The 27,508-nt window shown below is 37.3% G+C and overlaps 2 protein-coding genes across 10 annotated transcripts; both read right to left on the bottom strand.

Annotated features, from left to right (window-relative positions):
• Window positions 1-409: 409 nt before the first annotated feature.
• LOC310733317 (nuclear factor 7, brain-like) lies at window positions 410-5,253 on the bottom strand. 2 transcript variants are annotated; one of them, XM_083554502.1, is made up of 10 exons: window positions 5,135-5,253; window positions 3,953-4,071; window positions 3,018-3,137; window positions 2,644-2,735; window positions 2,478-2,573; window positions 2,039-2,272; window positions 1,891-1,943; window positions 1,699-1,811; window positions 982-1,586; window positions 410-926 (listed from the first exon to the last, which is right to left on the bottom strand). In XM_083554502.1, the coding sequence occupies exons 3-9, from the start codon at window positions 3,091-3,093 to the stop codon at window positions 1,375-1,377; spliced, it is 876 nt and encodes a 291-aa protein (XP_083410628.1). In that variant the 5' UTR covers window positions 3,094-3,137; window positions 3,953-4,071; window positions 5,135-5,253; the 3' UTR covers window positions 410-926; window positions 982-1,374. The 2 variants fall into 2 exon arrangements, with proteins under 2 accessions (XP_083410628.1, XP_083410627.1); XM_083554501.1 differs by lacking the exons at window positions 3,953-4,071; window positions 5,135-5,253 and having other exon boundaries at window positions 2,644-3,233.
• Window positions 4,894-26,645, bottom strand: LOC310733086 (histone-lysine N-methyltransferase ASH1L-like). Of its 8 annotated transcripts, XM_083553980.1 has the most exons (17): window positions 26,175-26,381; window positions 24,046-24,078; window positions 22,896-23,558; window positions 18,762-22,275; window positions 13,143-13,848; window positions 12,292-12,386; window positions 11,970-12,043; window positions 11,835-11,877; window positions 11,500-11,566; window positions 11,006-11,099; window positions 10,865-10,917; window positions 9,620-9,835; window positions 9,048-9,160; window positions 8,733-8,787; window positions 8,438-8,552; window positions 6,505-6,782; window positions 4,894-6,105 (listed from the first exon to the last, which is right to left on the bottom strand). In XM_083553980.1, the coding sequence occupies exons 3-16, from the start codon at window positions 23,424-23,426 to the stop codon at window positions 6,675-6,677; spliced, it is 5,784 nt and encodes a 1,927-aa protein (XP_083410106.1). In that variant the 5' UTR covers window positions 23,427-23,558; window positions 24,046-24,078; window positions 26,175-26,381; the 3' UTR covers window positions 4,894-6,105; window positions 6,505-6,674. The 8 variants fall into 8 exon arrangements, with proteins under 8 accessions (XP_083410106.1, XP_083410112.1, XP_083410107.1 ...); XM_083553986.1 differs by lacking the exon at window positions 24,046-24,078 and having other exon boundaries at window positions 9,048-9,164; window positions 9,657-9,835; window positions 26,175-26,645; XM_083553981.1 differs by lacking the exon at window positions 24,046-24,078 and having other exon boundaries at window positions 9,048-9,164; window positions 9,616-9,835; window positions 26,175-26,567.
• Between the last annotated feature and the right edge of the window lie 863 nt (window positions 26,646-27,508).

Here is a 27,508-nt window from a genome sequence, read left to right as displayed (position 1 = left end):
TTTGAAACTCTGGGCAATAATAAAATCTGGGAGTGCTCTCAGGTTACTGTACAATTGACTTCTACAAATAATGTTATAGTAATGCTTTCTTTGCCAATACAATCACACAAATGAACAGCTCACATTAATTCCTATTACTCCTACATACAGTACATGTTCTGTTCAATATATTTTCAAACCAACCTTGTTTTTTTTTCCTCATGCTTTTTATTCAACAGTAAAAATTGCTTAAGCAAGTTACGGAAATCAACTTTGAGTTCTGGCTATAACGAACAAATCCAACAGCTGACAGGACTGTCACATAAATAGCAAGTGCTAGCACTGATGAGCCACTGTTCTGTCCATAGCTTTGTTGTCCTCGTGTACTAAAATTAGCAAGTTCATACTCTACAACTAAATCCTTCTTAAATAAAATCCTAAAACTGCTTTATTTATTTTAAGGAGAATATTTTATGGCAAAATACAAATTTATTGTAATATATTTGACAAAATAATGTGCATTAAATATTTAAAAAACAAATTAAAGCAATTATACAGTACAAGTTGATTTTACATCCAAAACTGAACATTTAATGTACACATAAACTAAATTATTAGGTGTGAATTTTTTTAATTGGTGATTGGAACTTTTTTATTAATTATTAAAATATAATGATGTTTGAACTTTTACTAATTTAGAATTACATTTAATTTTGTAAAATGATCATGTAAAAAAAAAGCACAAAAAAAGCAAAATTGCCCACCAAAAGATTAAAGCATCTAAAAACTGATGGCATAATCTTACAATTAAATGATAACAATCTCCTAAAAGGAAATTAGTTTGAATAGTTACATTTGCAAATGTTAAATATATTTTCACACTTGCAATATGCATAATCATATCAGTAATTGTTTGTACAGTATGTTCACGAATGAATATTAATTTGCTGGGAGTAACTATTGTCAGACTCTGTAATATGAACTTAACCACACACCCTAAACAATCTGAATTGAGCTGTGGTGTGCTATACAGTAGGTTTAATAAACAATACCTACATTTTATACACTGAATTTAACTTTTAAAGTTAAATAATGTCTTAATACCAAAATATGGTGAGTGGATCGCTGTTCTTTCCATCTAAGTAAAGCCCCGCTGAGAGACAGAGAGAATGGGGTGACGGTTGTGACAAAACTCTGGTATCAATAAGAGTCATTTGGTCAGTATTGTAGAACGAGACCTGATTTTTCTCACAGTCCAGGTACACGCCTATCTTCCTAGCCCCTGATGTTATATTAACTGTTCTTTTGTCCGTATTGTGGGTCTGCTGGATGTGGTAGCCAAATTCCAAGTTGAAGCAAAGCACTGTGTCATTGACAATTTTTCCTGATTCACAGCTACAAACTCCTACACCCCAGTCCAGTTTCATGCCCACATCCAACTCCCAGAAGTGTTTCCCTTCGTAAAATGACGACTCTGCCTTTAACCAAAGTGAGCTGCGTTTGTTTTTTTTGGCTTTTTCCAACCTTCTTGGGCTGGATAGAGCGTCCACTGGGAGAAATGCTTATGCCTTGATCACCTTTGTCCTCCACAGTGTGGTGATGAGGCACTTGTTGGGAAAAAGTAGAAGAGGTTATGATAACTAACAACATAAGCATAGGGTTTTTTTGCATTTCAAAAGATATGCCACACATAGGTAGTCAGCTTGTCTGTCAACTTACCTGACTGGATATATCTCAACATCTCTTTCCATACAAAGAATTGCAGGTAAGTCTCATAGATACCAAGAGACAGGGTGTCAGGTATAACACTGACATCCTGCAGGGTTAGGTCCCTAGAAATTATTCCATGTTAATTTTATTGGACACCTTTCGCTGAAATTGTGCAGTGCATTTTTTTTATAGGATACTCACGTTTTGAATAAGAATATTTCCCTATTTACGGAGCGTCCATTCTCATTCCACCACTGTAGACACACAAATATATTGTGATAAATCTGATTTATTCTCTTTAAATTATAACTTCTAGGTAAAAGATTTGTTAAGTTAAAAAATTAATAACCTGTAGGAACTGGCTTGGTTGTTTCATTTCCAAAGCTGACTTCACTATTGCTTGTTTTGTTCCCACATCTGACAACATTTCTTCCATTGTACACATGTTTACTCCCATTATGCCCAGGATTTGATTTTCCTCCTCCTCTAGCTTTTTCTTCAGCTCTCTCTCTTTGTCATCCAGGAACTTGCGCAGCTTCATAAACTGGTCAGAGATATGGTCTGACAGTGTTTTGGATTTCCCCTATAGATATAATTAAATTTAATTGAATTCAGTGTCATTTAATTAAAAGTTTGTTTTATTTGTATAGCGCTTTTAACAATGTACATTGTCCCAAAGCATCTTTGCAAAGATAAAGAGGTTAAGAGGTTAAGTGTATCCCTAATATGCAAGCCAGTGAAAGGAAAAACTCCCTGAATCTCACTCTGAAGAGTGTTATGTCACTTACCATTGTTTTCAGAATCGCTTCAGCCTGATCATTAATCAAATCAATCAGTGTGCCTTCTACGCTGAGCAAAGTTTCCAGAGCCTCAGATGTCTTTTGCTAAAGAATGTATTAGACAGCTCTTTAAGATATATAATTCAAAAAGCAGTTGTAAACTTATTCAATTTACTTTTTTGCAGTGGAATGCATCATTCAGTGTTTTAAAAGTATGTCCCCGGTGTGTCTCTTCCTCTTTGCAGACAACACAAATTGGTTTTTGATCTGTCACACAGAAAAGCTTGAGTTTCTCAATGTGGTAAATACAGTTTTCTGTGATGTCTTGGTTTTGGGCAAGTGTGGTCCCCGTTGAGACAGTTGTCACTGACTCTTTTAAGGCTTGATGTTCCCTCAGATGGTCTTTGGCCGCATCCACCAAATTTCTTAAAACTCGATTTACTTTGATATCATACCAGGTAAAAGGGTTGCGACATTCAGGACATCGAGGGTCAGCAGCATTTCTGGTCACATACTTAGTAATACATGTTCTACAGTAGAAGTGCTCACATGGAAGACACACCGGGTCCTTTAAATCATTCCAACACACAGGGCAGCGGATTTGATGAGACAAGCCAGAAGCCATTGTTGAGCTGGTAATCCTCAATCTGAGTCACATGCAGTCAGGAGCTGTAAAGGAAATCAGAGCTGGTGCACAAGCCTCAACACAACTTTACTGTCAGCACAACACCAATGCACCAATGCAAAGTATTTCAAACTGAAAGTGAGAACGCCTCATTAATTATTCTAAATTGAGTTACAGGAAAAGCTGTTAAGAAATTTCCTAGAGTCTATTTAGGTGACAATTATTTTAAATTCACATTGTAGAAGCTGGACAACTGGGTAAACCTGTATATAAACACAGGGCAATCTGAGTGGAATGAGGAACTATTGTATAAAAAAATTAATGTGACTAATGCAATGGTTCAACTTATAAGCTGGGATTTGTTGATTGATGGCCAACAAAATGTCAGCTGTTGTCAATCTTGTGCCTTCCTAGAAAGGTTTGTTTTATTATTATACTATTACTATTTACTTTTTTTTTTACAATTTGAGTTTTACCATTCAAAGAGTAGACATCCGCTTCAAGGTGTTTTGGCACATCAGACGCTCAGAAGGAAGCTTCAGCTCAGAAGGAAATCCAAAATAAATAAAGAGCATTCTCTGCTTCCTTAAGTATTCTTGACAATGTCATGCTTGGACAGCAATGAGTCATGTGATTTTCTCACTCAACTAGAGCAACAACAATTTGTGACATGCTTCTATTATTAATTACTGTAGTTTCATAAAGTCGAAGATGACAGCAGTCTGAAATAAAACACATTGACTTTTCCAGGCTTTGTTTGTTTGCTGCACTGGTACAACGTCCAACGCTCACAGGGTCGCCTCACACACAGATCTTCCCCACACTTGTCATTTTGTGTAAGACACAATGAAATCTTTACCTCAGAATTCTTCAGTAGCCTGCAGATACTTCAACATCACTGAAAAACTGATCAGCGGCTTAGCAGTCATATTATGTTTTTCCTAGTGTGGCGAGGACTGGGTTGGAGACTCAGTCTTACTGGGGCAGTAAGGTTTGGTTGAGTCAGACAGGAAGACACAGGACACAGAAATAAATGAGGCTTTATTAAGATCAAACACAAACACTAAACAGTTAAACAAAAAGCTCCTGAGTGGCCACTACATCATAGATCAGGGGTGGGGATCCTAAGACTCTTTAGCCATATATGTGTGATGACCTGGGAAAACTTTTTAAATATTAAATTCCGGACATTTTGGCTAACAGCTAATAACAAAGTGAACTGATTATTTCACGATGGCACATACTGTAGCTACCAAATAACCTGATATTCACTGTGTGAGAAAATCACATGTAACTAGTAAATGTTTTAGACATCTTTAGCAAGACTAGCTGCATTTGCTAAACTGGATTTTTACACAATTCGTCTTGCAGAAAGACAACAGTAAATAACATAATGTAACTGTTTTTGTAAAATATATTTCTGGCTTCTAAAACTGAGCAATGTGTTTTAGGCATAAAAAAAAATGTTGAACAAAGTTTATCTGAAATGCTTTTTTTTTTTGGCTGTTTGCCAGAATTCAGTGGCAGCCAAGCATTTTTCCCCGGGCTACCACACATTTATGACACTCTCTATTGTTTGAGTTGGAAGTCACAATGGGCCACTTGTGCAGGAATCAAATTTCATGTTCTGAATTTAATTCTGGGATTTTATATATATATATATATATATATATATATATATATATATATATATATATATATATATATATATATATAATTGGACCCTAATAGCAATTAGAATTTTGAAGATATATTTATATTGTTGGTAAATTGGAGAAAAATGACAATGTACACAAATGACTGGAAGCATTTAAATAAATTATTCATTTGTACATTTGAGAACAATTTTCATTCAGTTGTGGCAGCTGATGAGCTGTGCATTATTTCTCACTCCCTTATTCATTCAAATACACAAACGGATTTAAATACTATTCAATTGTCATGTATTTTAAGGCTTTCGAGTAGGACTTGCCTACATTTTTTTAAAAAGCTTATTTTTTCAATATGATGTTTAGAAAAAGCTAAAATAGAGCTAAAATACCTTAATGAGTTTGCATCTGGTCAGAACGCTGGGTCTGCAGTGTGTTTTGTAATGATCTAAATGCTTCACTGAAAATCAAATGTAAAGACACATTTTGAGAAGCAATGATTCTGTCCCAGCAGGGGAAAAAAAAAGCTTGCGCCAAGCCCTGGTGGAAACTGGAAACTAGCCAGCAATAAATGCTAGCATAGATTAACAAAGCTGGGAATAGAAATACTTTTGCTTTGCCAGTACTGTGAAGACTGTACAAAAAAGGGAAACGTTTTCTTGGAAGTTTATTAGAATCTGTATGCTTAGCACAGGACTGTATGCTTCTTTGTGTTTGTTTGGCGCTTATGGTGAAAAGGGTCCCAACCCATGCCAAAGCATACGGTATTTCTTCCTCCTAAAGAATTAAATCTCTATCAAGTTTCATGTAATTAGGAAAATGCCCAACATCACCTCTCAGGCTGGTGTGCAAAGTTAGAGGGCAGCATAAAGGAGTTTCAAAGTAGTACAGTCACAATAATAAAAAAAGTAGCTTATTGCTTTCCAATTATTGCTTATTACTAGGCACATCTCACATTAAATCATATCACTGGTACTATGTGCAGTCATTGGCAAGGCAAATAATGTATATACAAACGTAAAGAAAAACACATTATAAATAAAAAAACATTAAATTATTTACAATTTTAAAATAGATTTAGTATGATTGTTTATGTCCTTGGCCAAAGTTGAACTAAATACCTCAGCATTTCCCGTCCCCAAAGCTTCATGCACCCCATGCTTTTTTTTTTCTTTGTAATTTAATACTGAAGACGTATTTGAACAAGGCAACCGACAGGATAAAAAATTGGAAGAAATGGAATGGAGAAGTGTCTTTTTTTTTTTTTTTAGATTTTCTTCTCTGGGAATTGTCCACTCTTTTCGAATAAATATGAATCTCTGAGTCGTAATCTTTTCCTCAGCAAGCATTCCATCCAGCAGGGCTGTTCATAAAAGAAAAGAGAGAGCTATAATCACACAATGTCCCATTAAATAGTCATAAAATACTTACACACATTGCCGTCGCAACGCATGCTACTTAAACTGAAGAGTTCGAGTATGAAGGACTTAAAGAAAGCTTTGAGTAATGGTTCCACTGTGAGCCTCTATTAACAGAAGGGAATAAAAGTCTTTGATCCATTAAGTGTCCTTTGTACTGTTGTATAGTTTGCACCACAGCAGATTACTTTATGCTTTATATAGCACATTAAATAACCTACCCAAGTACAAACCCTGACTTCCTTGCACAGTAATGTGTATTAATCATAATCATCATGTATCTCAAACTGAGGCAATATAACTGTTTTATACAGTGTTCATTTCTCTACATTTGTTTCCCTTACCTGTTTAACACTCAGTGCCCACGTAAGCGCACCACACAACAGGTCTTTGGTATTGAAGGGCATCATCTGCCTGTTCTTGAAGGCCCATCATGCCTGTGTGTTACCATGGTCACAACCACAACCACAATATGCCCTGGAAGGTAAGGTGTGTGGGCGTGGCTTCTTAACCCTTACAGGAAGTTGCTGATGTGGGCTGAGGCTTCCTGGTGAGCTCTGTGGTATACGGCCCTCAGCTGACTCACATCCCGACCGACTGAAGATTCTGAACCGTAGTATTTCTAGAATTCAAACATGAAATTAATGGTTTGAAACATGGGGGCATCTTATAGTGGGAAAATGTAAAAGCAAAGTAGCATTCGGGTCCTTTGTCATTTCTACAGGGGTGATTGAGAGGAGTATATGGTCATACATGGGTTGATTTAACAATTTTACAAATGTCTTATTTTGCTTTATAAACCCTTTGTATCTGCACTCTGAATTGTCTGTAATTCTGTTTAACAGTACTTTCCTATCTCCAGTATGTTGTCATAATCAGTATGTTTTATAAGTGTTCATGTGAAGATCAACATGACTGCATAATACATCGTTTTATGGTATATAACATTTATCATCTGTTTATTAACATTTCAATATGCAATAACTGTACACACAGAGCCTTCCATGAAAATAATGGGCGCAAGGTTTGATGAGACACTCATCCATCTCAGTGCGTTAATACAATCTAAAGGAAATTAATGAATCTATAAATTCCCAGGGGGAGCTATAGTCATTATCTTCTTCTAATGTAGCACATTGAGTTTTTGCCCTTGAGAAAAAAGTCAGCAAGTCAACTGGCAAACATTTTGGCTATGAGCCCTTGTTTTTGCTTCTTGCATCATACAAAAGCTGTGCACTGCCCACTGCCAATACAAATTTACATTTTCAAAAAGACAGACATTAAATTGCACACAAAACAGAAGTAGCAGACTCACTATTAAGCAGTTGATAAACATTTTTTTTTGTTAAAATAGACATCAAATTAAACATTTTTAAATCAGGCTAATTTATTGTAAGCATCAAATATCAATGATTACATCAATGCACCTGGAATTAATATCAGTATACATATATATTAGCTATGCCAACCTTTATCGCAGTATGGTTATACTTCCACACTTATAATATATATATATATATATATATATATATATATATATATATATATATATATATATATATATATATATATATATATATATTGTCATGAGTTACCTCATAATTAATCGCAACGTAATCGCACATTTTTATTTGTTCTAAATGTAACTTAAAATAATATTTATATCAACATAGGCATGGACAAATATGGATGCTTTACGCAAATGTATGTTTGAAAAACAAAATATTCTTGTATTCAAAATATTGTAATGTTCGAAAGTAGTTATGGTGTATTAAATTACGTAAACCATCAGGACAACAAACAAAACTTTTGCTATGTATAATCATTGATAGTTTTAATTGGCAGATGCGTGCATCATAGTGGATTTTGGTGCTTGATTTGAGACATGGCACAAAACAAATGTTTAGTGATTCAAAATTACTTGTATGTGTTTCTTTATTTTTTATTTCTGAGTAAAGAAAGGATTTCGTGAATAAATGTGTGCTGCGTTGAAGGTCTTTTTTTTCTTCTTTATATTTATTCATTTATATTTTATGTATTTTTTATATTATATCTAGAAATGCTCACTGCATTAATCACATGTTTATAAAATTTGTGCTGTTAAAATGAATTGTGGTGGTGGGAGGTGGGATTTTGGAGTGTTTTTGAACATTAGAAAACCATCTGCACCCACAACACAGATGCAGCCCCAAAAGAGCCAGTGAGCTCTCATGACACTAAAATAGCACAGTTCTGTGTAGAAAATAAATGGAGGATAGAAACGCAGGACACACTGACCTCTGCACAGTGGAATACAGTCAGCATGTCTGAGTGGAAGGCAGCCAGGCTCTCATAGTGTCCTGACTGGAGTTGCTTTTGCACCATGCTGAGGTCCATCAGAGCAGAATCAGACCTAAAGTGTAAACACACACACACACACACACACACACACACACACACACACACACACACACACACACACACACACACACACACACACACACACACACACAGATGTTGTCATGCTCTAGTAGGTCCACACTGCTCCATCTAGTGGTCAGTAAAAATAGTGTTTTGTGGCGCACAAACACACCTTTTTCTAGAGCACAGGTTAAGGAGAGGATCACTAAGAGTTTGTCCAGATGATCCTGACAAATAGAAAAACAGGGGGGAAACAAAGATAGTGGCAAAGAGAAAAAGAGAAAGTGTCAAATAGATAGAGAGGGACCAAGAGAGACATAGACAGAAACAGATACAAATGAAAGAGAAACATAAGCAAAAAGAGAATAAAGTGGAAACAAACGAAAAAGAAATTAGTTGCATTTTTGCTTTTGTTTTCTTTCAGACATCTTTTTTTTTTTTTTTATAATTATCCAAACACACAACTCATTTCAGTCAGTAAACATACCCTTAAAACGAACAGTCCTCTCCCAGATTTCTTGAAGTGTGTGTGAGAGATTTTTGCTCTTAAAAGTTACATGCTCCCCTTCTTTAGAACATGACATCCACTCAGTCGGGCACCTGTCTGCGACATGTACAACACCACACACTATTTATTTATGTATTTCCAAAATAAACTTCACTAAAACTGATTCCATTTTAAATCACTCATCATGTGCTGAAACAGACACAAAGTTTTTTTTTTTATTTAAAAAGCTTTTTCAGGGTTAAGATCCAAAGGTTTGACCTACAACATGCAAAAAAAGAAAAAAAAAAGATGAAGGACGTTGGGGGATGGGGGGTAAATTGGTTGGGGTGAAGTATGCAACCATACCATGCAATCTCTTGTATTCAAATGCAGTGATGAAATGAATGTAGAAAAAAAAATCCATGCAAAATAAACATTGTATTCCTGTATTATTTAACCCTGATAAATCTATTATTTACTAACGTACAGACTCCTTGCTTATTGAAGTACAGAAATTCTTTAAGGTATTATGAACATCATGCAAACTATATAAATAACAAAAACATACACACATGCACATGTCGCCAACAACTACACAAACTCCTAGACCTGACTTGATGGTTGGATCCTCTCCAAGGCCTCTACCCTCACTCTGCTGTGCACTCTCTTTGTCCTCATCCGTTTCTTTCTCTTGCTCTCTCATGCCCTCTCTCAGAAGAAACGCCTGTCTTGCCTTCATCTTCTCGTAATTTCTCACCAGGAAGATACCATGTTTCATTACAAAACTTCTGAAATGACAATACAGGGTGGGCAAGTGACAAAGAAAGATTAAGAGAGAGAGAAAATGAATGAATAAATGACTGTTATATTTTTAAACTATATAAATGTATTAACCCATAATACATTTTCTCACATGATTTATTTTGTTTTGAGATCATTAAGAGAAAAGTAATGTTTTTATACATGAGATTTTTTTATATTTGATCTGTAATATATTATAATATTGATGCTTACGCAAGAAGAAAAAAACGTTGAATTTAGCCTGAATGTATTATTTATGAATCAAATATTTGGGGACACCTGACCATAAGGTTCGTATCGGCATTTTGAACATCCAATTCCGCATTTAGTAATTTACTGTTGTAATAACATTAATTCTTTCCCAAACTGTAACCACAAAGTTGGAGGCACACATTTTGTATGGGATGTTTTTGTATGTAGTAGCAATTTTCCCTTCAGTTTTACTTGGAGTCTGAAACGTGTTCTGTCATGATATTGCACCTGTGCACAAAATCAGCTCCATTTAGATAGAATTTACATGGGCTGAGTAGCCTGCTATAGAGCTCTGACCTCAATCACAACCTTTAGGAGACTTGAGCGCACCCCAGGTCTCCTTACGCTACATCAGTACCTTATTATATGAATGCCCTTGTAGCTTAACGAGCACAATTCAAGTCTACGGAACATCTTTCCAGAAAAACTACATATTCCTGGACAAGTCAGGTGTCCCAATAATTTTTGTCTATATCGTGTACCTGGTGCAACTTTTTTTTATCTTTGGATTAGTACATATATAACAAATTCTGAATGGCACTTTCTTAACAGTGCACATTGTATATACTGTGTCACTTAACAACTACCCTGATGCTCTCATATATTTATAGCAGATGTGTCACTAAATGATACACTTGGTGGTATTCAGTGGTCTTTAAATCGTTTGCTATACAAAGTGTTTTATAACACAAGATTACACTGTGGAAACACTTGAATGATTAAGACAATAAATCTCAATTTGTATAAATACTTTTTTTCAGTACCTCTCCTCACTAGATAAGGTTGAGGGGAAGTTCTCATTGTCACTGTTTTCCTCCTGTAAATGAGAAACAGAAGCCTTTACTAAGTCTGACATTACATGTATTGTTATTCACTACTACGGTGTGTACAATATGAGGTGTTACCTGTTGTTTGAGGTGATGATGGCTCTCATGGGGTTCCTCGTATACATGTGAGTGACTGGCCGTATCACAGGATTGACTCTCATCATCACTGAGCCTGAAATTCATGCTTTGTTTCAGATTATGTAAAAGTGATTTAAAGAAAAATGATGCAAGCATTGACTAAGTAATTATCAATCCATACCTGTAAAACATTACATCTATAAAAGCAGTCAAAAGAATGAAAGCAAACAAAGTATCAACAATATCTGGCAGAGTCAGTCTGTTCCTCTGTGGGAATGTATTGCAGGCCCTGTTCCAGTCAAAAGAAAAACAAGGCCCTGCTGACTTCCTCTGCTCCCTTCATTCAGGAATGAAAAACCACCTCTGTTTTCGAGTGCACTGCTGCTTGGTGTGTTTTTTTTTTTCATAAGATGTTTCCTAATACCTGTGGATAAGGATGACCTGAAAACTCACTGCAAACCTGGCACACAATGTGAAAGTGTATATGTTCTTACGTTGTATTAAGGAAATCGTCAGAGCAGGACTGAGACGCACTGCTGTTCGGGGGGTTACAGGAACTGTCTGAAGTCAAAGACAAACAATTTTTAAATCATACACTGGTGATAGCAAAATAAATACATATATATATATATATATATATATATATATATATATATATATATATATATATATATATATATATATATATATATATATACAGATTAAAAGTAATCAAGCATCTGTACTGACAAGAGAACTCAGATTTACTGTTGCATTTAAGCCAAAAAACAAAAGTGTCTCTGTCCTTAATATTACACAGAGTTATTTTAGCCTTCTTACACACACTTACTTGACGGTGTTGCCTGTGGTAGATTAACAGGTTTTTCAAATAGCTAAAGAGGGGGGAACATACATATCATGAATGCTGTACAACATGGGTCGAATTCCTGGAAATGTTTTTTTTTCAAACAGAAATTAAAAGCACCTTGTTGCGTGCGCATTGCCAGTGGATGTCATAGGGCAACTGAAAGTTGATCCGTTTCACTCTTAGGTACTTTCCTGTCACAGATACGCATAAGCAAACACACATTTACATGAGCAGAACACAGGAGAAGAGTTTTGCACATATATTAAGGTATGGTACATGTAAAAGAAAAGCTTCCCTGTAATTAATTCTTTACCTAAAACCCATATTCTCATAATTTTTTTATAATTTCTACAAAACCAATAATTTATAGTTTTGTATGAACCCAATAATAACTGCAATGCAGCAACTGCAATAACTGAAGACACAAACTGAAACTTACCCACGTGCAGAGGTGCAGGAAGCAAGCCATACTGGTGCTCTTCTGGACTGTACTCTAGACTCTCTAAATTTAGCTGATGAGGCTGATCAGGGATGCTAACGAAGACAGAATAAACATATAAGCTTCTTATCAATAATGATCTTAACAACTGTATACACTGTAGATTTATTTAACCAAACAAACTTTCAAGACCTGCTGGTTGGTCCAGACTAGCTGAATGCTTTATTTTAATTATGAAATAAAAATCTAAGATTATTTACTGTGTAATACGATAAGAGATACAAATCTTAAATCCTATATGTTTGTGTGCATATTATGTATATATATTATATTATGTGCATATTAGGAACCCCTGTGCACATTCATGCCATCAGCAGCGTAATGCAAAAAATCAGGCAGATACTGGTCAAGAGCTTTAGTTAATGTTCACTTCTAACATCAGAATGAGGAAAATTCATGTCAGTGACTTTGACAGTGGTATGGGTGTTTTGCTGCCTGGTGTGAGTATTTTGGAAGCAGGCGATCCTGAATTTTTCATGCACCAGTAGCAATACCAGTAACCAGTTTTTAAAAATTACACAAAATGAAGCGAACAACAAAAAATACTCATTGAGTGGCAGTTCTGTATTCTGCAGTGATTAGCATTGTTCATGCTGACAAGAAGTCTACGGCTCAAACATTCACTCTTTACAGAAAGCCCAAGAAAATGGTGAATTTTCCCAACCAGAGAGTGGGTCTTTCAGTCTTGACCTATCTGCATGGTTTTATTCACTGCACTGCTGTCACAAAACAGTTGTTTAGATGCTCGTTGTTGATTGTATAGGTGACGTGGTATATGTGTTGGAACTTACTTTTCCATTTTATAATCATCTGAATAAAGACCTGCCCACAAATACTTCTTATTGGGTAGTGAGTCTATAGCATGCTCCTGTCGGTTGTCTTCAACCTGACTAGGTGATGTACCCATGGATGCCGAGCACATATGGCAATGAGTGGAAGATCTCTCAGTCACATCTTTTTCTTCATGATCATGATCATTCTCATCCTGATCTCCATCTTCCAGACATTCATCGAGTTTCCTCTTTTTCCCACTTCTCTGCTCTCCTTGAATGACAAGCTCAATGACTTCCAGCACTGTATCACTGTTATCGTTGTCTTCCTCTGTTGCTTTTTCTATAGTCAAAGAGGAGGACAGCTCAGGAACAAAATGTAAAGATGATGGAGAAGAGAGTTTAAGACTCTTCCTTGGTCGTCCTGGTCCTCTTTTCTTTTCTTCGTTGCAATCTGTAACCTCCTGTCCCTCAGAATTTGGAGGCTTTGGTGGACTCAAATGTTGTACTTTAGCACTTGTAGAAGGGGGACTTCTAGCTACTGGTTGTGCATGATTATCCCTTAAAAGAGGCAAGGTTCGGCGAAATTGGTTTGACTTATGCTTATTCAGAAGCCTCCTTTTGGCTTTAAACCTGTTTAGCTCCCTTGGTATCTTTTCTGGATCTTTGGATGATGAAGAGTTACTGCACTGAAGCTTTTTGGAAAACATTCCAGCTTGATCACTACCTGTAAAACAGGCAATAAGAATTGCAGCTAAATTCAGTGGAAGTCTCTAAATATCATGTATCAGTTAGTTATTACAACAAAGTAACAAAGACCATCCAACTTTTTTTTTTTTTTTTTTACAAACACACCTAACCACCTCATCCGTATTTACGTCTACGTCTATATATGTCTACTATATACAAGCTCTCACCTTCTGCATTTTGTTCACTTTTTGTATATCTCGCATATCAGGAACACCGCTATAAAATAACGGCCAATCCAACGCAACATACATCATATTTCAGCTATTTCTCTCTATCAAACTTTATACAATAAAATATAACTAATATAACTATAATGTATTTAATGTCTAATGTTAATAGTTGTACTATAATTTATCATGATTTGTGTGCTAGATCTTTTTTGTACTTATTGTCTGTTTTGCACTCAGAGCTGTATTAAATCCAAATTCCACCAACATGGTTGCCTGGCAATAAAGAATCTTAAGATCTTGATCTAAAAACAGTTTAAACACACTATATTGTTGCTTGGCAATTATTGTTTTCTTGCAAAAACGCATAATTAACTACCAAATTAACAGATTTAGAACACAAAGTGCTGTTTATACTTTAATGCACACTTGTTACTTGCTAAAATGTACTCGTTAGAATTAGAGCTGGTGTGTACACATAGTGAGTTTATTCTGATGCATGTTTGTGGTGTTTTAAGAGCTGTACAGTAAAAACGAAGCTATGAGAAAATTAGATTTTTAAAAAGATAACTCTAGTTAGTCTAAATTCTAGTACACAAAATCTAATTTTAAAAAAAGATTACTTTTTTATTTAATTTTTTTCACTAAAAGATTTTTAATACAAAAAAAAATGTATAACTAATCACTCACAATGTCTGATTTATAAGTAATATTTACAGCTTTTTTGCATTTTAACATTAACATTTAATCCACTCCAGTTAGCCATTGCTACTGGTTAGATACAACCATGATCATGTTCAAAGAGCTGCACTGAAGTGCATTCCACAGCAAACCCTGGATCTCTAGAACAAGGCTTGTAAAATCAGAATGGGGTGTGCTCTGAAACACACCATCAAATACCTCTTTTTACAGCACAAAACAATCATACATCAGGGAATATAGTGGGGAGTAACATTTCAGTTCTGTTTATGAGCATACCAATAAGACAAAAAGACAGTCTTCTGAGAAAGAAAGAAAGAAAGAAAGAAAGAAAGAAAGAAAGAAAGAAAGAAAGAAAGAAAGAAAGAAAGAAAGAAAGAAAGAAAGAAAGAAAGAAAGAAAGAAAGAAAGAAAGAAAGAAAGAGACAGACAACATATGAGGTGACAGTGAGGAAAAACAAACTGAGCATGGTGCTGTAATATGGCTTGTGTATTGTTTTTTAATGCTTCCATGGATGAGCTATTTCTAGGCCGAATAAAAGCCAGACCAAGATCACTTTAAATCTACCTCTGTCACATCAACATGTAAGTGTAACTACATCAACAGCCAAGGTATCATAGTGAAGGTATATTTTTAGACAAAACAAACAGGCATTTGGGAGGAGGTTAGGTAAGTAATAAGGGACGAGATATAAAGAAAGAGGTCTGACCAAAGATGTCAGGGTGGGGAAGTGCAAAAGCACATATGAAGCTAGTAAGAAGGTTTACTTTTGCCATATATACTCTTTCTGGCTTTTACAAAAAAACAGCCCTTTCTCTTCCTTCGGTCTTCTCTCTCAGCCATTTGTAAAAGTTCACTTGGAGATTTCCAGGCTAACCCCCACCCACATAACCACATTTCCTTGCCACTGCTAAATGCCTGCACTTTTCTCTTTTTACCTTTCCAAGTCAAACAGAATGGTGTATATTGGCCACTGGCAGACAGGAGCTCTATAGCAGGACTCTAAATGGACATTCCTTGGCAGGCAGATAACAGCATAAGCACATAATTCATAATGATGAATTGTGTAGCATAGCTTGCAGTGGTTCAGAGGGACTTGTTACATTTCTGTCAGCCTAGGACTAAAGACAAATGAATATGAGAATGGTTGTTTGCATGATTATAGTTAACCACAAATAATCCCAAACTCATTCCTGTCTAATAAAATGCATTCTGGGTAGCTGTTATGTAACTCAATACTTGTGTATTAACTTTTAATCAAAATATCAGTTACATTCATTAAAAGAGACTTCTGAACTAAAAAGCACATAGTTTTGAGCACCATTCCAAAGTAATTCAGGTGATATTCAAAGTCAATTAAAAATGCCACTAGGTCTAAAAGGTGGAGTTAACAAAATTCAGAGTTATTGTAGGCCTTGAGACAATATTGAAAGCCATTTCATATTTCATTAAGGTATGCACTAATCAAATTATAGAAAATGTTGTTGATAGCAGAGAGCAACAAGGTAGATTTAGCCCATTAATGCTAATGACATTCAAATAAAGTAAATTTTATTATTAAAGTCATTAAGCATCATTAATGTAATAGCTTTTGTGAAAGCAATCCTGTAAAAAAAATTGTGTGAGTATTCATCTAATTTATATTTACCTTCTATACACTTATTTAGCACTACTGCACACAAATGCAAATCTATGTAATCAAACAATTAAGCTACATATACAGTATATAAAAAAATTAGCATATGCTTATGTAACAAGTGCAAATTTCGAAGGAAGAAAAACAGTAAAATTTATTGCAACCTCTGCCAGGAGGTTATGTTTTGGCTGTAGCATCCAAAAAAACATTAAGTTTTGTAGAACAACAAATCAATCTTTTTGCACAAATCTGCAGTAAGTATATGAAAAACTCAAAATGTTCCAAAAAACTCCAGATTTGGTAAATCTAAACACAATTTTTCATCCATTACTAGCAAAGGCTCTGTGCTGTTATTTCCTCCAGGGTAGTCTTCATAAAATATTAATTCTGAAACCAGTGTTTTAGGAATAAATAACACTACATGACATAAATTTATATAAAATTAATTGAATATAGTAGAGTTGGTCCATGTTTTTTGTTTGCTCCCTAAATGTAAGATATGCATTGCAAATTTCAATATGGCAGACCAAAGCTTGTCCTGAGTGAAGTAAAAGTGAGTCACCTACAATAACTCACTCCATGAAGGACAGGCTATATAAAATGCTACCACTGCTATATGTTCCCTCTTGCTTTTCTTTCACCTATATTTCACCTACTGCACACCTCCATTAAGTATGTACAATGACTTTTTATTTTATTATGTAAAGTCAGCACTTTTTATTGAAATTAAAATGACTCACTCTAACCCCTCTGGTCCTATTCACTAATTCTCAGCTCCCCATTTCCCCTATTCATCAACAGAAAGACCCCACAGCAGCCCACCACCACTGTTCAAGTTGTGGACCTTTCTCACACTCTCTGTGACACTACAGTGTCAAAATCAATCATGTAAACACAAATATTCACTCAACAGCAGTCCAGCGGTCAAAAACTGACACTGATGCGGTACAAGGACAATTAATACTAGACTAACAAGACGAGGCTGTTAAATATAATATCCAAAAAGTGTACATAGTGTTAAAAAACACAGAAATACAACATACTACTCATTTCTTACCAGTACGTCCACATCACCAGTACAACTACTGTGCTGAGAATGGTAAATTGACCCCTGCAATAGAGATCCTCATTGCAGTGGTCCTACTGTTATTATTTGGTGATATGAATGACCAGTGGATGTAGATACAACATACAGTAGGTATATATATATAAAAAAAAAAAACAAGCAAATGTTTCCTCTCACAAACACCCAAAGAATGCCACAAAGATAATGAACCACCCAGGGCTGTGAGATATATTCCTTAAATGCTGAAGTTTGTTTGTTACCATATTAGCTAAATAGTACTTTCACTAGTGTCCTAGATTTATTAAATAACTAATAGCAGTACAATAAGATTCCTTTCATTCATTCATTCATTCATTTTCTTCCGCTTATCCGTAATTCGGGTCGCGGGGGCAGCAGTCTAAGCAGGCCCCCGCCTTCGACTGCTGCCCAATCCTCACAGCACCATCCCTTACGGTCCCTCCTGCAGGTGGTGAGCCCACGGGAAGGCGGCCCCACGTCACTCCGACGTCACGGACCTTGATATTTCCCTCGTAAGGGACCCCCGGAGCATAGAGGGTTAAGGGCCTTGCTCAAGGGCCCAAGAGTGGCAGCTTGGCGATACCGGGGCTTGAACCCCAGACCTTCCGATCTCCAACCCAGCGCCTTAACCGCTGGAGCCACCAATCCACAATAAGATTCCAACCAACAATATTGCCCCAAAAAGAACTAAAGCACATTTCAATATTAGGGCAGGTTCAATCAAATACAGGTTAATTTATGCAGGCACTTAGGTTTATAAAAGTGCTACAAAAGGCAGCAATTTGCAACAACCCAGCACCTGCTTTTACATTTACACTGTATTATCACTGCAAAATAACTCAAGAATAAACATATTGAATGCTGCAGTCAGCATGTCAACATAGAGTTAACAATAAAATGAGTGCCAGGACACCGCATATCATAGCATATCTGTAGCTTATATAAACATACCTAAGAGCTAACACGTCTGAAAGCACTTTGCCTGCCAACTGAAATCTGTAGTAGGAACTACACAGACAAGAAAAAGCAGTCTGTACTCTCATTTCTTATGCCACCAGTTAAACAGTGGGTGGTAAATGAGCAGAAAGACACCCAAATATATTACAAGCTGCTCTGATTTAACTGCACAAATGTCTCTGCTTTTAAAATGTGCAATAAACACACACACTCACAAAGAGAGAAAGAGAGAGAGAGAGAGAGAGAGAGAGAGAGAGAGAGAGAGAGAGAGAGAGAGAGAGAGAGAGAGAGAGAGATTTTATCTATTATACCAAATAATAAAAAACAGATTTGTACACCTTCTTACCTGGTGTTCTCTTATCTCCAGAAGATAACTCTTTCACAGGTGTCAGTCCTCTAGTCTTTCTTGACTTCATGATCCTTTTCTGACTTGGAGTTCTGCTAATAAGTGTAGGCACTTTTAAGCAAGACTCAGTTCTTCTATGTAAATGCTGAGCTGATTTTGAGTTCATATCAGTCTCTGGACCTTTCAAAGTATTCTTGTGGCCCACTGAATTGATTTCAAGTGTTTTTTCAAGTGAGGGCTGGTTTAGGCTATTGTTGCCAAGACCCCATGGTGGCTGATGCTCTGACCAGCTTACTTCTCCTCCCTGCCCCAGGTTTGATGGATTTAAATGTGAAAAAGGAAAGGAATTGTCTTTCTGTTGGATTTGTGAGAAAACTGGAGAGGGGGAGGGGGAGTTAAATGAACAGCCTCCAGAATTCTCATTGTCTTTTGTGAATTTATTAAGCCAAAGACATGCATCATTTCCATGCTGTCTTTCTGTCATCATACTATGTTTATCCCGCCTTCCTTTGCCTTTCTCTTTCTGCTTCTGCCTTTGCCCACTTTCTGTATTGAAACAGTCACAGGAGGAGTGTGAGGTCGTCCTAGGATATGCTCCAAAAGTGTTCTGTCCCCAAACTGCAGACTCTTGCCTTGGAAACTTGGTCCTCTTTTTGTGGAACTTAGATGGGCTGATAATTGGGTTTTTAGAGTAGTGGTGCATATATGATGGTGGAAAAGGTAGTGGATATAATGTACTGGATGGGTATCCTCGACAGAGTCCAAAACCAAGTGAGGTGGTTGTAAATGGCACTTTGTAGGATGGGTGGATAAATCCACCACCTGGGTATGGGTATCCAAGTTTATGCATCACAGGAAAATGTGTAACAATTTGTTCATTTGGCTCAGAGGAGCAACCATGTTTCCTTCTCATATTTGCCATTCTAACGTAATGAAGAGGTTCACAGGACAGGGCAGAATGTGGAGAATAGTAGCCACTAAGGTTAATCTGAAACATGGCTGGGGGGTGAACTTTTTCTTGTAGGCACTGCAAATCATAGGATTGACATTTGCCCTTTTGCCCATTTCTTCCGGTTGCATTACCATCATCAGTAAGCTTTGTTCGGGTGATACGCTGCACAATACGAATCTTACTCAATCTGACAACTAAGTCATCAATATCAGCAAGAAAGTCTGGATCTTGGTGTTTTGCCTTGAGTTGTATATACTTCTTGCATTTATATTTATGTCTTCTAGGCTTTTCTCGACTAAGGCAATGATTACCCTTCCTGTGGCATTTAAACTTATGGGCCTCTTGGTCAGCAAATGTCAATAAGTGACTGGAATCTTGTTGCCTTCCAGAGACTAATGGTAAATGAGAAGAAAAAAGGCGCTCTGAAGGCAAGGAGGAAAGAGACTTTGGTCTACCCTCAAAAGAACTGCTCCCAGGAACACCAGACATTGTGAACATAGAGCCTGTGGGTGATGCTGAGCAAAATCCAATGCCATCATCCAACCTGTTGCTCCTCTCACCCCCGTCTGATGTGGTGTTATCATTAATTCCTTCCCCACTGTTACATTGTAATGTTGCTTCACAGCAAGCCTGGGAATTTTCACTGAGTTGTTTAAAGGAAGTTGCTTTGACTTTTGGGGTACTGAAATGTATCTGTGAACTACTCCCAGATAATGATGAGGTAAAATTTTTAGATGTGCTAGAGAAGCATGATAAAGGAATAGTTTGCGTGTCTAATGATGACTGCGCAAAAGCAGATTTAAGATTAAAAGCCGGGTTGTCTGGGAACATCTGTGGAGATTTCTGTGAGGAAATATTAGAGGTTGTCTGGCTTTTCGGTTTGCGACCTCTCCTCTTTCCCATGTAGATAGTTCCTCTTTTGCTGACATTGATTTGAGAACCAAGTTTGCCTCCAAAAGATGATACAAGAGAAGATAAGGAGTGTGTTGCAGTAGAATCTGGACTGCACGGATCTCGTTCTGTCCCTTCTTGAGAAATATCTTTATTGTCGCATTGCTTCTGCCCTAACAAAATCTGTGTAAGCACTTGATCTTTTCTATTCACTTTCATTTTATTGATCTTTCCAATTATTGTCTTCATTATTACTCTCTTGCTTTTCTTGCACTTTTGAATGTTTCTTGCTTTGTCTGTGTAAGTAATATGGAGGTCTCCAGAATCCTGTTTCTTAGAGATTAATGTTGGCTGAGTTTCCAGTGCTTGGACAGAAAAAGACTGTTTGGGACGCCCACGTTTTCTTGCCATAGGCCTTGACTGCTTCATATCAAGTTCTGGCTCTAGGGCTTCTGGGTTTTGATCACTTGGAGGATTAACAACAGACACTTGAGAATTGTTTGCCTGAACTCCCACACCTAATTTGGTTTTTGGTCTCCCTCTTTTCCTACATGGTGGATTATTTTGGGATGAAATTTCGGAACTGCAATTTTTTACATTTTGAGGGGACTTGGGAGGTTGTCCAACTGGATTTTGTTTACACTGAGATGAGGACAATGATTCTGAAGAACTATGGAATAGAGTTTCATTTTGTGAACCACTGTGTAGTATTTTATAGGCAACAGGACTATGATTAACCTCATTGTCCACGTTTGCAATCTTACTGCTACGAAGACTTCTGACATGTCGTTTCTTTGACAGTCTTTTGTCTTCCCAGCTGTTTGAAGATAAGCCATCCATCAGACATTTAACTGGGCTGGAAGATACTTGAGTATTTATTGTAGAACCTAGACAGGCATTAGTGTTAGTCAAGCACTGTACTTCCATTTGTCCTTGATTTGTACAAAGCTTGCTATGCTTTCCATGCTCATCATTAGCCAAGTCATTTGTGCTATTATAATTTTTGTGTTCAGAAACAGGATTTTTAGGGAATTTCATCGTTATTTCTGAAGTCCAACATATGTTTTTATTTTCAGTTTGCCCTTTGCTTCCTCTACTATTCTCTGACAGGTCTGATGTGGGGTCCAAGCACTTACATGACGATGGGGACTCAGTTACATGGAAAGACGTGGGATGTTCTGGCAGGTCATTTGGACAAGTACTTGTCTCTTGTGTGGAGCCATTTTGTTGCTTACTTTTTTCAGAAGTTAATATTCTAACATTAGCATGGCTGGGATCATCCACACAACCCACACCCTTCTTTGTGTTCAAATACATATTTGATTGCATTTCTGAATTACTCTCATTGCATTCTGAGACCTTTCTTGGAAAACAGGATGTTAGCTTAGATGACACAATATGTAAATTGGATTCATTTAGATTTCCATAACTGGAGTTTGGACTGGCTTGACCTTGCTGTGTATTGTCCTCATTAAGAACGTTAATGCTCTCTTGTGAGCTGGAGTCCTGTTGAGAGGTGGAATTTGGAGGATGTTTTGAGGAGAGAGGCTGCTTTATATGAGTATTGAGCATTATCTTGTGAGAAATTGACAGTTTGCTGGATGACTGTGGGGTTTCCTGTAGTGTTATATTTGACTTTAAATCTGTCTTCTTATTTTGTTTTGGGAGAACCTGTCAAAATAGATGATGCATGACAAAAAGATCACTATAAACAACCACTCTTGTGTACACATGAAATCCAAGTTCCTATTCTTTACTATTACTTGATTTCTTCATATATCCCTCAAATTACTGATTTTCAAGGAGCAAATACATGATCACAGTCTGTCACAGTATACCAGTTTAAAAAACTTTTAAGCAGCAATTACAAGAATATCACATAGTAACAAAGCTAGAGGGTTTTATCATTTGATCAAATGCTGATATAGAAAATGGCTAAATGTGGCATGAGAGTTTAAGAGAGAAAGAGAGTTCACAGCGAGGGAAAGAAAAAATTAAACAGTGTCAAGTTACAACAGGCAGGGAAAGTAGGTGAGGCAAAAATAGATTAACAGTTTAAAAGTTATAAAGCAGCTGTAACATATACTATACGAAATAATAAAAAATTTCCAAATAACTATCAAGTGCGTAACTTCCATGTTAATGCTATCCTCAAGACGTCATATTTTTCATGGTACAAAATATTTCCTGCTGCACCCTGAAAGGCATTTTTTAATTCTGACCTTTAGCAGTTTATTTTAGACTTTAATAAAAATAAGCATATTACCCAGTGTAAAATGACTGGCTCATACCTTTTTAACTGCCCTTGTAGTAGAAGAATTTGCAGGAGGCGACATGATACCAGAAGTGATGAGAGAGGAGGGAGAAAGTGCTGATGGATCAGTATTTGTCATAGCTGTATTGTCTTTTGTTACCAATGAGTCAGTGTTGCATTTCTTCTGAACAGGGTGACATAACTGACTGTAGCATCTAGTTTTAGCACTTATCCCATCCCTTCGTTTGCAGACACTTTGCCCCAAAGGTTCAGGCCTCTGAAAAACTCGAACAGAAGGACGACATATGAAGTTCTCGAGGCTCTTTGGGGGTTTCTTGGTTCGTTTCGCAGCAGGTCTGATCTTCGCTTTCATATTACCCTCTGAACAGTCAGCCTCTTTAACTGTTAAATCATGCAGCTGGTTATCTCTGCCATCAGTTTCTTCAGATAAGAAATCCAGGTCGTCTGATTTGGTCTTTCTTGGTGGTTTTTTACCCTCTGTCCCCTCAGACATTCTTGCTTTCTCTGCTGTTGGCCTAGGTAAATCCGGCTTCTTTTTTTTATCCATTTGGACTTTGAATAAGAAACAGAGCTATTGAGATTTTAAATTGAAATTATGACAGATCCAGATAAGTGATGGTAAATCAAAAAATGTAAAAATGTCCAAATTGGGGCTGCCTTCTCTCATTATATTCCTGGCCTATAATAATGGGGAAGTAAAGAAAGCAAAATTATTAATAATATTATCATTAAAATTAAGGTATACCATGTTTTATTGCTATGACCATAGTAGATAAAGAGTATTATAGCTTATATCTCATCAAGCCACATTCCATTAAACAAGTCATCGCTAAAATTCACCCAGATTATTTCCCAGTTGAAAAATCAGTTGAAACTGTTGTGAGCTCTCCAAAAGGCAGGTGCTTTGCTGTACTGTGTGAGCTAATTTCTAAGAACAATCCTAAATGATGACCTCAGTGCATTAACTTCCACAGGGGAAGCATAAAATCCACAGCTCAGCCTATTGCCTGAGGGAAAGAACACATTAATACAACCCAGGACATGCAATCTAATGCTGCGTTAGAGGTGTTGAACGACAAAGTTGTCACTGTACATTTCAAATCACTCTGAGGCGCAGTCACAAAATAACGTCAATAGCGCATGTATTTAAATAAATAAAACTGCACCTGATTAATAGGTGAAATATCCAGGACCTCCCCCTAGTAAAAAAAAATAAAGCATTATATAAATTCAAGGCAGAAAGCATGTAACCTTTTTTGATTTATAGGCTATCAGAGAATACTTCATTTAGAATTTGGTGCCAGAAAACAATAATCCCAAAGGAATGATAAAAAGAAAAATGGCCCGAGGAAAGTAAAGACAGCACAGAGCAGCTTGAGCCTGTGTGTGTGTGTGTACATACATACTCTGTAGCTATTAGTAGCGCAGTTCAAGAGCAAAGTGAAAAGGGGTATTTTAAAGTATTTTTTCCCTCACTGGGAACTATGCCTACTTTTGAAAGTTTACCACAATCATTCATCTTATTTCTACCTCCTTCCTATGAAGGTCTTGCCACAGGCGTGCTAACCCTTACTAAGAGTCCAACTGCTTCCTCTCTCTCTCTCTCTCTCTCTCTCTCTCTCTCTCTATCCATTTTATTACTTTCCATAATAGCAAAAACAGTTCCCTTCATTGTACACTGCAAATCGTAAAACTAATAATGATAAACTTACTCATCACATTAAATTACTGAATAACTATGTACATTGCTGGATCATTTTTTCTAAGAAGATCCTTTCTAAAGCAGGAACAATCGCAACTATTATTCTTTTCAAGATCAAGATCGACTGATTAAACAAATGGAATAAGACACAGTCCCTATTTTGTTCGACTAAAACCCAACAGTCAGACCAGTCATTTTAAGACCTTTGCTCTAACAGTAGTGATGCTGTCAATGTTTTGTGTTCAAACTAAATAAGGTTCAAACATACATAAGACCTCAGACAGACATTTTAAGCCACTCTGCTTCGTTCCCCACCTTTTCTTCCTCACAACTAATTCGCTCTTCTATTCTAAACTCCACCAGTGCAAGCAGTCACTTAGCTTGTGATCCTCGCCTCTGCTTTCTCGTCCTCTTTATCTCGCTTTTACACTTTCTCTCTTCAAGTCTATTTCAGTAGTTCTCATTTGTTTGAAGGATACACTTACGTCCTTCCTTCGTCAAGTGCAATCAACCTCTGGCAAGATACTACATTGCAGATACTACCCCAGAAGTAAAAAAAAAAGAAAATCCATAAAAAGCAGTTTCTGTTTTGTTTTTTCTCAGAACACATTTTTTCCAGAAATATATCTGTACTATCAGTGATACAGTTTATTAGTCATAATTGTTGGCACCCTGACTCATGTGCCATGAAGCCCACTAGTGAAAGCTGACATGATTGTACATTTTTTAAATAGCACCAGTCTGTATATAGCAACATGGATAAGGTGATAGACTCGTTCCCCCCCTCCCCTCTTCCCTCCACCCCAATATCTCCTCTGTGAACCGAGTTCTCCATGAACTGCTCCTGAAAAAGGGGAATGAGATTGCCATCGACTCATCTGAGGAACTTAAAACCACCAGCCGACTGGCGTTTCTGCACTATTTCTCTGACCTAGATATATAGCTGGCGTTCCGAAAATAGAATAAACTAGAACACACAACACGACGAGGAAGGAGAAGAAGAAGGGCCGAGAGAAATGTGAGGGTAATTAATTAGCAGCAATGTTACAATGGCGTTTCCGCCACATCAGTGGAGAAGAGCACGCAGCATAGTTGTGCACGGGAGTGGACTGCTCCACTCAGCTCAGCTCAGCTCAGCTCCACTCAGCTCAGCTCAGCTCAGCGTGGGCTACAACACCTACAGTTTGGGTTAGTGAGTAAATAAACCACACTGACAGCAGATTAGAACGGTTCTGACTTTAGCATTAGGTCATGCAACAGAGATTGCAAAAAATCTTCAAAAAAATATATGAAGTTATCTAAGCAGGGGCACGGATGGGACGCGTGTTATTATTATTATTATTATTATTATTATTAAGCTTCCAGTAGGTTTTCTGTGCTCATCTAAGGACACAAGATGAAAGTAATTAATTATAAAAGTAACACCGGATTAACGGTTTAACCACGGCCTAAAGATACACAGCGCACCACGGTACACCATGGTACAGCACGCAGCTCAGCTCCACTCCGAAAGCAGCTCTGAAAAGTCGGAGGAGGCGATTCCTAAAATAATCATCTCCCAAGTGCGTTTGGAAAAACCATGGCTTGACTTACCCGGGCTGTGAGAAGATATGATCGATGATCTATAATCACAGCAAGATATGCTCCAAGATCATTCTTTCTTTTTTTTCTTTTTTTTGAGTGCGCGCACTGAGCTCCGAAAACGCTAATCGCAGGGATGTTGCGTGAGCTTTTCCGTGTGCACTGATGGAGCCGTGAAGATGAACATTGTGCAACTGCGTACGACACTCAAGTTCCCCCTTCTCCTGCGCCCCCTCCCCTCTCTCTTCCCCTCTCCGCTCTCCCCTCTCCTCCCCTCCGCTCCTCTCCGCGCGCCGCTCCGCTCCGCTCCTCTCCCGCCCGCTAATCCGCCTCTTGCGCAGTTGTTTTACATCAAAAGCGCAGTCGTACATTGTGTACCCACATATCCACTGCTAGTAGGTAATCGTTTATAAGCGAGCAGTGGAGCGCTGTACCCTGGCCGACCTATTCAGCTGAGGATAAAGAGCACTGCCTAGCGTCCAGGACTGGAGAAGATGATAGAAAAAAGCAACAAAAAACAAACTCGTTAATACGTAGTAACTAAAAATGAAGCACTGGCTGTGTTTTCTTCTTTCTTTATGGACGAATTAAAAAAAAAATCAGTCTAGTTACTCATTCCTCATCATTTCCTTGAACTGTTTATCGCAAACATTTCTTTTGCACACTCTTCAGAGGTGTTCATGTTCCACCAAGTTGGACTGCACCGATGCTCAGCCCTGACGATTACACAATCACCATGGCTGCTTGATTTCTGCTTCGTTTACTTCAACGTAGTGTCGTCCAAAATAAGTGCACTACTGTAAGTCACCAGAGGTGGCATTCAATCCTGAATTTGATCCCAACACACCCACTTAAAAATCTTCTATAACTTTAGATGGAGGGATGAGGAGGAGGAGGATTCATTTATCAGCATGCTTCCTAAATGTTTAGTTCATTAGTGAAGCGATTAGCACATGATGATTACCTGTTTGCTATACTACCTCATCAGTCATCAGTGTTACTGCCTATGACTAATTGTAATCGCTAGCAAATAACAATCCTGCCCTCTATGTCAATCTCATCAATATCAAGCTGATGAAGTGATGTCCTTTGTTTCTTGTTCGTTCTTAGTACTGTTATATCATTTGAGTGGTAGCTCAGTGGTTAAGGTGCTGGGTTACTGACTGGAAGGTCAGGGATTCAAGCCCTGGTATCGCTGAAGCGGCCACTCTTGGGCCCTTGAGCAAGGCCTTTAACCCCTTTGTGCTCCAGGGGCGCCATATCATGGCTGACCCTGTGCTCTGACCCCAGCTTCTGAGCAAGCTGGGATATGCGAAGAACTGTGCTGTAATGTATATGTGAAAAAT

Source organism: Silurus aristotelis (genome assembly GCF_946808225.1).
Source record: "Silurus aristotelis genome assembly, chromosome: 1".
In the NCBI taxonomy this organism is placed as follows: Eukaryota; Metazoa; Chordata; class Actinopteri; order Siluriformes; family Siluridae; genus Silurus; species Silurus aristotelis.
The sequence above is the reverse complement of the archived record's forward strand: the minus strand, read 5'-3'. Positions and strand labels throughout refer to the sequence as shown.

Bases quoted from the DNA above. Each gene is read 5' to 3' on its own strand.
- LOC310733317 (XM_083554501.1), bottom strand. From the start codon at position 3,093: ATGGCTTCTGGCTTGTCTCATCAAATCCGCTGCCCTGTGTGTTGGAAT. The intron at 2,574-2,643 runs GTAAATTGAATA...TACATTCTTTAG, and splicing joins ATGCATTCCACTGCAAAAAA to CAAAAGACATCTGAGGCTCT. The intron at 1,944-2,038 runs GTTATTAATTTT...GTGTGTCTACAG, and splicing joins AACCAAGCCAGTTCCTACAG to TGGTGGAATGAGAATGGACG.
- LOC310733086 (XM_083553979.1), bottom strand. From the start codon at position 23,426: ATGGATAAAAAAAAGAAGCCGGATTTACCTAGGCCAACAGCAGAGAAA. The intron at 12,044-12,291 runs GTAAGTTTCAGT...TATCTGTGACAG, and splicing joins TCCTGCACCTCTGCACGTGG to GAAAGTACCTAAGAGTGAAA. The intron at 11,878-11,969 runs GTGCTTTTAATT...CCCCCTCTTTAG, and splicing joins GGCAATGCGCACGCAACAAG to CTATTTGAAAAACCTGTTAA.